Below are 11,704 nucleotides of genomic sequence, written 5' to 3'. Positions count from 1 at the left end.
CGACGTGGCCCTGTGCAAGTGCGCATGTGCGCACTACGTCACTTTATGCGGAGTGTGTGGAACGCATCACACACTTCCGCCCTCCAGCTGGGCAAGTCGGGGAAGGGGAGGGGAGGAGAGAGGAGACGAGTTGCCCATATAAGCTTCAGTATACAGGCTATGTATTCTATTTTAGATATCCAAGTAGTACAATGGTTTTTTTAAAAAGGAAAAACTTAATCTCCGTTCCCCCCTATTGTTTATTTCGTGTAGCTTTGTTAATACTTCAGTTATACTAAATATAGAGCGCTGCTGCCCTCCAGTGGTCAATACATAAAAACACACCTCTCATAATATCCTATACAATTAGGGGATGCATATACAACTATATTGTGAGAGAATGTTTAAGCCAAACATTGTCAATAATAAAAATCACTTGTCCACTAAACCTTGATAAAACCCTGTCTGCTTTTGGGTGATTTTCAGGATAATAATTGACTTGAAACAAACATAAAATAACATAAAATACAGACATAAAAATCCGGTACAGTTTAACATTAAAAAGTCTTGTGACTATTTATTAAAAGGAGAGGACGAATAAAAATCTGAGACGAAATCTGTAAAGGGATGATATATTAATAGATTTTCTCCAGCTGCTCGTTAAGGCCACCTGGAGTGAGCGATTTTAGAATTTGGATCCAGTACATCTCACGTGCTTTTAGAAGCTCAAACGAGTTGAATCGGTTTTGTGGAATTGTATCAATGAGTGTGATGTGGAATAATTCCGGGTTGCTGTCGTGGTGGGTGGTGAAGTGTCGCGATACGCTGTGTAGGGGGTATTTTTTGATTATATTCCTTTTATGTTGTCCAATTCTTGATCTTGCGGGTTGAGTGGTCCTGCCCACATACTGGAGCTGGCATGGGCATGTGATGATGTAGATTACATATTTTGACTCACAGTTGAGGTGGTATTTGATTTGGTGCTCTGTTTTGGTGACCTGGGAATGAAATGTCGTGGACCGGTGGACGAAGCTGCAGGCCAGGCATTTTTTGTGATTACATGGGGCCGATCCTGTGGAGGAATCTGTTGGGGTCGGGGTGGGGTCATCCTGAGGTGTGCGTAGCCTACTAGGAGCCAGTAAACCGCGCAAGTTGGGGGCACGCCTGTACGTAACCGCTGGTTTTGGAGTCAGGATAGGGTGGAGGTGGGGATCCTGTAGTAGGATTTCCCACCTTTTGTTGAGTATATTACGGATAGATGAGTGTTGAGCGCTGTATTTTGTGATGAACCGGGGTATGTCGTTAGTCTGGGAATTGTTGGTGGGAAGTGGGGGATTCTGCATTTTGGCTTTCTGTTGTGCGTCTCTCAGTAGTTTTTTGGGGTATTTGCGGTCTATGAATTTTTTGGTTAAGATTTTAGATTGGGTATTGTATATCTGTGTGTGTCTCTGTGCAGTTACGGTATATCCTTCTGTATTGGCTGTATGGGGTGTTTCTGGTCCAGGGTCGATGGTGAAAACTATGGTAATGTATGTAGTTATTGGCATCAACTGGTTTGAAAAAGGTTCTGGTTAATATACGGGACGAGTGAGTGTATATGGGATACCTTGAACAGCTAAAAATGTACAATGAAAACCCCTTTATTAGTAACATCATGTTTTACAAAAGATATATCGACGATTTAGTCTTTATATGGAAAGGCCCCAGCAATCTGATCCCGTCCTTTGTCGAATATCTTAATTTAAATCCAGCAGGCCTGCAGTTCACTTTTCACCATGACCCCGGTTCTATAGAATTTTTGGACCTTGTCTTATACACTCACTCGTCCCGTATATTAACCAGAACCTTTTTCAAACCAGTTGATTCCAATAACTACATACATTACCATAGTTTTCACCATCGACCCTGGACCAGAAACACCCCATACAGCCAATACAGAAGGATATACCGTAACTGCACAGAGACACAGATATACAATACCCAATCTAAAATCTTAACCAAAAAATTCATAGACCGCAAATACCCCAAAAAACTACTGAGAGACGCACAACAGAAAGCCAAAATGCAAAATCCCCCACTTCCCACCAACAATTCCCAGACTAACGACATACCCCGGTTCATCACAAAATACAGCGCTCAACACTCATCTATCCGTAATATACTCAACAAAAGGTGGGAAATCCAACTACAGGATCCCCACCTCCGCCCTATCCTGTGTAACGATCTTAAACGTTACCTCTGTGGTGGAAAGCAGCGCAGCTGCTTTCACACCTGATGTCACCTTTCTGGCCAAACCATCCCGGGTGTCGCTTCCCGACTCAGCTGGGACAGGGATCTCTGTTGCAGCAGCTTGGGTCCACACGCCTGCACATGGAGCAAGAGGACCTTTACATAGAGCTATAGGACCTTTATGGGCAGAGGAGACAGATCAGCTGACTTGGTGGTCAGCTGACTTCCACCTGTCAATCTTCCTTGCAGGTTGGTTCAGCCCCTCGGGCGGGGCTGCTTGAATCTGCTGTCAGTATTTAAACCTGGACTTGTCACTCTGTCTTTGTCTGTCGTTGTGTACACTTGTGTCAGTACTCAGACCATAGTTAGATCCCAAAGTGTGCTAGAACCGGCCGGAGCCGGGGATCCACACTTAGGCAGATTCTGTTGATAGTTTAAAGTACTTATTGCTTTGTATCTGCGAGCACCCAGATCCGTTAGTCAGATCCGTTAGTGTGCCGGGACCAGCTGGAGCTGTAATCCTACACTAAGCTAGATTCCGTTGATAGCTTAAAGTACTAGTTTGATTGTGATTATCTGTTATGACTTCTTGCCTGCCTTGACCACCCTTCTGAACTTTGATCTTGTACCTCGTTATTTCTGATACTCTGTTGCCGAATCCCGGCTCGCTCCTAGACTCTGTTTCTGCCTCCTGAATCTGTACCCCGATATATCTGATACCCCGTTGCCGAACCCTGCCTGTACTTTGACTCTGCCTTTTGTCTGCTGATCTTGTACCTTATCTGTCTGTGTGTTTTCGACTTGGCTTGCCCGACCTCGAGAACCGACCTCACGATTGGAGGCGGTTCCTTGTCCCGTTAGTGACACTTGCGCCTGAGTGTCACTTTCGGACTTTCCTTCCCACTGTCAGTCTGACTCCTCCCGTTTTGGAGAGCTCAGACCTGTGGAAGGAATCGGTGCAGTACTCCTTGCTGCCCTGTACCTGCTCTTGAGGTGCAGCCCTCAAAACATTACAGTTGCACCAGACACTCGTTACTCAGGTGACCAGAGGTTAGCTTATAGATCTGATTATCGGTGAGACTGCAGATCACCAATAATCGGGTATATCCTGCATTCTCGGTGATACTGCAGTTCACCGGTAATCAGACCCTCTCTGTGTTACACCGATCGTTAAAGAACGCCAGACCTGTTAGTGACACCCTCTCTCTGGTGTCACTCACGTTCTGTCCTTCCCTCTCCCTGTCTGACTACTCCCTGTGGAGAGTCCAGACTACGGAAGGAACTTGTTGCTAAGACTGCAGTAAGGTCTGAATCACCTGCTCCACAGATGACCATTAGAGCCGTGTCATTTGTATCTCTGAGACTGCAGTAAGGTCTGAATCACCTGCTCCACAGATGACCATTAGAGCCGTGTCATTTGTATCTCTGAGACTGCAGTAAGGTCTGAATCACCTGCTCCACAGATGACCATTAGAGCTGTGTCATTTGTATCTCTGAGACTGCAGTAAGGTCTGAATCACCTGCTCCACAGATGACCATTAGAGCTGTGTCTTTTGTATCTCTGAGACTGCAGTAAGGTCTGAATCACCTGCTCCTCAGGTGACCGTTAGAACCGTATTTATCTGTCGGTGCCTTCCAGCCCCACTGCGGGGCCTTGTGTCTGGTCTGTTCTGTTGGTGTCCTGAGTGTTCCTTGCCAACTCCTGTGGTAAGGTCCTGTAAAACCATTATTCCGCAGATCACCAACGCTCAGTCATCTGAGTAGTGGCGTTAATCGTCACAGAACGACAGACCCTAAAAAACATGGTGACACTTGATGAACGGATCGATGTGTTAACCGCTACTCTTGAGGAGGTTAAGAAAACGGTTGATGCATTACAGACTCAGGTTAACCAACTGACTGAGTCAATTAAGTGTATTTTAAACTCTGTTGCACCAGTGTCACCCCCCTCTGTAATTCAATCTAGAGAACCCTCACCAGGGAAATTCGTAGGGCACCACTCTAGGTTATCTGAATCAGAGAGGACGCGAAGACGCCTAGAGGGTCTTTGCTTCTATTGCGGACAACATGACCATTGGGTACGAAATTGCAGGAAAAAGTCAAGAAAAATTTTTTTGGGGACGGTGAGAGGCCCGAGTTCTAAGGGGTCTGCTGCGCCATCCCCGGGAAATACGGGTTCTGGTGCTAGTTCAGATCCCGGCCTCCAGAAACCATGTGTTGGTGTAACTAAACTTATGGTGGGAAAACTGTCGCTTAAATATCACCCCGATTTAGATATCTCCCGTCCGTCTGATAAATCTTTTCCATGTTCAGAGTGTAAAGAGGGTTTTGTATATTATGCAGATCTCCTCAATCATAGAAAGTCCCACGTACATCCTGCACCCCCTATTATTCCTGAGGAATTGCATTCTGATGAGAACTCGTATAGGGGAAGTGCGACCTCACTGGGATCAGAGATTGGTTTTGAGGAACAACAGATAGAGAGCTACTATGCGGATAACATTTCCGAACTTTATGAGAGTGATGGCTCCATCTATAGTCATGAATCTGCTGTGCAAGGGTCAAGCTTGCTTATTGCAGCAAATTGAGTTCAGGAGTCTGAAACCGTACAGTCTTCAGCTCCATCATCTGACCAGATTCTAAGTAACAAGAAACCACATTCAGGTTCTGAGCATGGTTTGGATCTTGTCAACCATAGTAGGCCCCACTTTAAGGGATACATATATTTGTGTTCTGAGTGTGGGGACTCTTTTGTACCTGAGGGACGACCTGTGACTAATGGGAAATCTCACACCGGTGAGAAATTATACGTGTGTCCTGTATGTGAGGAGAAACTTCTCAGTCATGGGAAGTCTCACACCAATGAGAAAACCTATTCAAGTTTTCTGTGCTGGGCCCCTTTTGTATCCGAACTACCGCCTGTAGCCCATGGGAAATCTCACACTTGTGAGAAGCAGTACTGGTGTTCTGTATGTGAGGAAGAACTTCTCAGTCATGGGGAGTCTCACACTGATGAGAAATCATATTAATGTTCTGAGTGTGGGAAATGTTTTAAACATAACATAAATCTTGTCAATCGTAGAAACTCACACTGCGGGGGACAGCTTTATTCGTCTTCTGAGTGTGTAACATGTTTTGTAAATAACACTGAACTTCTCAGTCATTTGAAGTCTCACACCGATGAGAAAACGTATTCATGTTCTGAGTGTGGGAAATGTTTTTCGCCTGATGCATTGGTTGTCACTCATGAGAAATCTCGCTCTATGAAAGGTTGTATTTATGTTCTGAATGCGAGAAAGGCAGTGACCATCACATTTATCCTTTATTTCAAAATCCTGAATCTGAAACAGGACAGTCCTCGACTCTGGTACCTGATCAGGGGAAGAGTGTGGGTATGAGATGAGGACGTTGCAATTATTGTCTCTTGGGGACCTGTCTGGGGCGTGTCCGGAGTCCACGCCTCAGGGGGGGGTAATGTAACGATCTTAAACGTTACCTCTGTGGTGGAAAGCAGCGCAGCTGCTTTCACACCTGATGTCACCTTTCTGGCCAAACCATCCCGGGTGTCGCTTCCCGACTCAGCTGGGACAGGGATCTCTGTTGCAGCAGCTTGGGTCCACACGCCTGCACATGGAGCAAAAGGACCTTTACATAGAGCTATAGGACCTTTATGGGCAGAGGAGACAGATCAGCTGACTTGGTGGTCAGCTGACTTCCACCTGTCAATCTTCCTTGCAGGTTGGTTCAGCCCCTCGGGCGGGGCTGCTTGAATCTGCTGTCAGTATTTAAACCTGGACTTGTCACTCTGTCTTTGTCTGTCGTTGTGTACACTTGTGTCAGTACTCAGACCATAGTTAGATCCCAAAGTGTGCTAGAACCGGCCGGAGCCGGGGATCCACACTTAGGCAGATTCTGTTGATAGTTTAAAGTACTTATTGCTTTGTATCTGCGAGCACCCAGATCCGTTAGTCAGATCCGTTAGTGTGCCGGGACCAGCTGGAGCTGTAATCCTACACTAAGCTAGATTCCGTTGATAGCTTAAAGTACTAGTTTGATTGTGATTATCTGTTATGACTTCTGGCCTGCCTTGACTACTCTTCTGAACTTTGATCTTGTACCTCGTTATTTCTGATACTCCGTCGCCGAACCCCGGCTCGCTCCTAGACTCTGTTTCTGCCTCCTGATTCTGTACCCCGATATATCTGATACCCCGTTGCCGAACCCTGCCTGTACTTTGACTCTGCCTTTTGTCTGCTGATCTTGTACCTTATCTGTCTGTGTGTTTTCAACTTGGCTTGCCCGACCTCGAGAACCGACCTCACGATTGGAGGCGGTTCCTTGTCCCGTTAGTGACACTTGCACCTGAGTGTCACTTTCGGACTTTCCTTCCCACTGTCAGTCTGACTCCTCCCGTTTTGGAGAGCTCAGACCTGTGGAAGGAATCGGTGCAGTACTCCTTGCTGCCCTGTACCTGCTTTTGAGGTGCAGCCCTCAAAACATTACAGTTGCACCAGACACTCGTTACTCAGGTGACCAGAGGTTAGCTTATATATCTGATTACCGGTGAGACTGCAGATCACCAATAATCGGGTATATCCTGCATTCTCGGTGATACTGCAGTTCACCGGTAATCAGACCCTCTCTGTGTTACACCGATCGTTAAAGAACGCCAGACCTGTTAGTGACACCCTCTCTCTGGTGTCACTCACGTTCTGTCCTTCCCTCTCCCTGTCTGACTCCTCCCCGTGGAGAGTCCAGACTACGGAAGGAACTTGTTGCTAAGACTGCAGTAAGGTCTGAATCACCTGCTCCACAGATGACCATTAGAGCCGTGTCATTTGTATCTCTGAGACTGCAGTAAGGTCTGAATCACCTGCTCCACAGATGACCATTAGAGCCGTGTCATTTGTTACCTAACTAGCTATACTAAGGGCCCCTATACCTAACTAGCTATACTGAATGCCCCTATACCTAACTAGCTATACTGAGGTCCCCTATACCTAACTAGCTATACTGAATGCCCTTATACCTAGCTATACTGAATGCCCCTATACCTAACTAGCTATACTGAGGGCCCCTATACCTAACTAGCTATACTGAATGCCCTTATACCTAGCTATACTGAATGCCCCTATACCTAGCTATACTGAATGCCCCTATACCTAGCTATACTGAATGCCCCTATACCTAGCTATACTGAATGCCCCTATACCTAGCTATACTGAATGCCCCTATACCTAACTAGCTATACTGAGGGCCCCTATACCTAACTAGCTATACTGAATGCCCTTATACCTAGCTATACTGAATTCCCCTATACCTAACTAGCTATACTGAGGGCCCCTATACCTAACTAGCTATACTGAATGCCCTTATACCTAGCTATACTGAATGCCCCTATACCTAACTAGCTATACTGAGGGCCCCTATACCTAACTAGCTATACTGAATGCCCTTATACCTAGCTATACTGAATGCCCCTATACCTAGCTATACTGAATGCCCCTATACCTAGCTATACTGAATGCCCCTATACCTAGCTATACTGAATGCCCCTATACCTAGCTATACTGAATGCCCCTATACCTAACTAGCTATACTGAAGGCCCCTACCTAGCTAGCTATACTGAAGGCACCTATGCCTAGCTAGCTATACTGAAGGCACCTATACCTAGCTAGCTATACTGAAGGCACCTATACCTAGCTAGCTATACTGAAGGCCCCTATACCTAGCTAGCTATACTGAAGGCACCTATGCCTAGCTAGCTATACTGAAGGCACCTATACCTAGCTAGCTATACTGAAGGCACCTATACCTAGCTAGCTATACTGAAGGCACCTATACCTAACTAGCTATACTGAGGGCCCCTATACCTAACTAGCTATACTGAATGCCCCTATACCTAGCTATACTGAATGCCCCTATACCTAGCTATACTGAATGCCCCTATACCTAGCTATACTGAATGCCCCTATACCTAGCTATACTGAATGCCCCTATACCTAGCTATACTGAATGCCCCTATACCTAGCTATACTGAAGGCCCCTACCTAGCTAGCTATACTGAAGGCACCTATGCCTAGCTAGCTATACTGAAGGCACCTATGCCTAGCTAGCTATACTGAAGGCACCTATGCCTAGCTAGCTATACTGAAGGCACCTATACCTAGCTAGCTATACTGAAGGCACCTTTACCTAGCTACCTATAGTGTGAGCACCTAGCCTGCCTACCTATACTGTGGGCAACCATTCCACGGAACGCAGGATTCGTTAGATTCGGGATTCGAAAGGTTCGAGATATACCTTTTTAGATTCGGATTCGTATTCGGATTCGAAGAAATTGTGGATTCGTCCCATCCCTAAAATAAACAATAGGGGGGAACGGAGATTAAGTTTTTCCTTGTACTACTTGGATATCTAAAATAGAATACATAGCCTGTATACTGAAGCTTATATGGGCAACTCGTCTCCTCTCTCCTCCCCTCCCCTTCCCCGACTTGCCCAGCTGGAGGGCGGAAGTGTGTGATGCGTTCCACACACTCCGCATAAAGTGACGTAGTGCGCACATGCGCACTTGCACAGGGCCACGTCGCACTCGCCCCATAATCCCTCGCGCAGGTCAGCGTACCTCATGAGACGCAGCGCGCGCATCACGGCCGCTGAGAGGTCCTGCCCAGCCCCTCCGCATTGGCCAATCAACAAAAGTGGCCCAATCCTGTCCCTCACATTGCCACACCCCCCTCACGTCCCTCGGCACCGCCCATTTTCCCCTCATAAACCCAGCACACACGATCTACTTACACAGAGGTGCCAAGCTTCATCCAGACTTGACGCTGGTAAGTGTATATTCCCCTCCATCCATGCAACACTATAGCATTATCATTTCGTTGTATACTTTCTCACTCCACCATGCTCTCTACTTAATGTAGCATTCACTCCATTATCAAGCAGCACTAATTGCTACTAAGCCAGCACAGCCCACAAATAGACTCTTCCCATGGGAATAACGCACAGTTACAAACACGAACGTCCATACATTATGGACACACACTCCGCAACCAAGCAATGTTTTACACAAGTGTAATTATGTTTTATGACTTGTCGGTGACAGTATATATGTGTTAACACTACTCATACAAAAAAAAGCTATGTGTATATGTAACTTACTGACCCTGTACTATGTACCACACACAGTATGCTGATGCCTGCTATGTATCTCTGTCATTTTCAGTGTTGTTGCTCCTGCCCCCTAATTGCCTGAAGAAGCGGGTTGCTACCCGTGAAACGCGTTGCGACTATTTGCTGGGAGCTTTCTGAATAAATTTTGTATATATTTATTGAAAAACAACAGCCTTGTTGTCCGTTTATGGTCGGCCGGTCCACCACCGCGACCAAAACATTTTAACGTTTTAGCCACTTTTACACTTTCGGCGCCTCTGTACACCTTCTCGCATCCAGAAGTCCACCCTTGGTGGAAGGGTGATCTACCCTACAATTCTTCTATCCACGGACGGAGAGCGACGTTTTACTTCTGAGTGGGGACAGGCTTGTTCTCCTGACCTGCGTTTACAGTGGTTGCTCTTGAGGCAACCCTGACTTGTGAGTATATTACTTACTTTCATTATTCTCATCCCCCACTAATACATACTACACTATATTGGGCTCTCGGTCTTCTATCTTTTCAAGAAGAAGAAGAAGAAGAAGAAGAAGAAGAAAAAGAAGATATAGAAGAAGAAGAAGAAGAAGAAGATATAGAATAATAATAATAATAAGAAGAAGCTATAGAAGAAGATATAGAAGAAGAAGAAGAAGAAGAAGAAGAAGATATAGAAGATAAAGAAGAAGAAGAAGAAGACGTTTTTTTTTTTAAAGGAACATCCCCACATAATCACTTGCTGTTGTTACTTGGAAAAAAGGATGTTTCTTGCATCATTCACCCCCAAAACAAGTGTTGGAAGCTATTTAAGGCCAATTCGAATAGTCAGCTCGAATAATGAGCTCGAATACCGACTCGAATAGTGAGCTCGAATACCGAGGTCGAATCGAATAGTAAAAAATATGCGACTCGAATATTCGACCTAACTCAAATAATTTACTATTCGAATTCGAACTAGCTCGAATAATAAAAAGGGGTATCCGAGCATCCCTGGTCTGGGCACACTTGCCACTTCGGTGGATAACATCAACCAAGTACTGGGTGGTCATCAGACTTTAATAGACTCATTGTCTGAATCCGTACGCACCCTCCAGACAGCTGTAGATGAAGTGCGATCCCCTTCTAGCACAGACATACGTATGCCTGTACCTGAGAAATTTTCTGGTCACAGATCTGACTTTCGAAATTTCATAAGTAGAGTGTTATCATACTTTGAGTTGAGACCTAGGTCTTCAGGAACTATGGCCCAAAGGGTCACATTTATTAAGACCTTGTTATCAGGCGATTCCCAAACTTGGGCATACAGTCTACCCGCCGGAGATTTAGCTTTAACCTCGGTAGATGAATTTTTTAAAGCCATGGCGATAATTTACGACGATCCAGACATTGCCTCGACTTCTGAGCGGACGCTCAAGATGTTACGTCAAGGCAAGAGTCCGGTCGAGGATTATGCTGCAGAATTTAGGAGGTGGTCAGTTTCAGCCAGGTGGGACACCTATGCCCTTTTAGATTGTTTTTTATCAGGGTTATCGGATGAGGTCTCAGATCTTATGTTAAGTCAGCCCGAACCTAGAACCATCGATGAGGCCATTTCATCGGCCATTAGGATTGATCGCAGATTACGCTATCAAAAGCAGACCCGGGTAGAAACAACATTAAAACGGTGTCCTACACTGCTCCTCCCGCCTCACCTCCACCCGAGCCAATACAGATTGGCCGGTCCAGATTGTCTCAAGTTGAGCGGAGACGCAGGATTTCTGAACAGTTGTGTCTTTATTGTGCAGAGGGGGGTCATGGAGTGCAGAATTGCCCTAAAAAGTCAGGAAACGCTACTGCCTAGGAGTAGTTGGGGGTAATACCCTAGGTGTACGACTTTCACCCCTAGAAGATAAACGGTTACTTCTTCCTTGTATGATTACATGGGAGAATAAATCTGAAGTCTCTGAGGCCTTCATAGATTCCGGCTCAGCGGCTAATTTCATGGATTATGAATTTGCAAAGAGATTGGGTATCCCGCTTACCCCGGTAAAACCACCCATTCAGGTTACGGCAGTGGATGACTCCCCCCTGCAACGTAACCATCCTCTGTCTCAGACACCAGAGGTGGAAGTTACTATAGGGGTACTGCAGAGGGAAAAATTACAGTTTTTTGTATTACACATGTCTACCTCCACAGTCATCCTTGGCATGCCATGGCTACACCTTCACTCCCCTCAGTTTAATTGGGCCACGGGTCAGTTAACAAGCTGGTCAGCCCATTGTTTCCAGCATTGTTTAGTGAAGGTGACCTTGGGCCAGACCGGGATTCGGGTGGAGGGAGTACCAGAACAATATTCTGA

At 45.8% G+C, this 11,704-nt stretch overlaps 1 protein-coding gene across 1 annotated transcript; it reads left to right on the top strand.

The window, feature by feature from the left end:
- Positions 1-1,488: 1,488 nt before the first annotated feature.
- On the top strand, positions 1,489-5,606 carry LOC137547506 (oocyte zinc finger protein XlCOF6.1-like). Its single transcript, XM_068271101.1, has 3 exons — positions 1,489-1,503; positions 4,845-5,177; positions 5,247-5,606. The coding sequence occupies exons 1-3, from the start codon at positions 1,489-1,491 to the stop codon at positions 5,604-5,606; spliced, it is 708 nt and encodes a 235-aa protein (XP_068127202.1).
- Positions 5,607-11,704: the final 6,098 nt, after the last annotated feature.

The sequence above is a fragment of the Hyperolius riggenbachi genome, chromosome 2 (genome assembly GCF_040937935.1).
Source record: "Hyperolius riggenbachi isolate aHypRig1 chromosome 2, aHypRig1.pri, whole genome shotgun sequence".
NCBI classification, from domain to species: Eukaryota; Metazoa; Chordata; class Amphibia; order Anura; family Hyperoliidae; genus Hyperolius; species Hyperolius riggenbachi.
The sequence above is the reverse complement of the archived record's forward strand: the minus strand, read 5'-3'. Positions and strand labels throughout refer to the sequence as shown.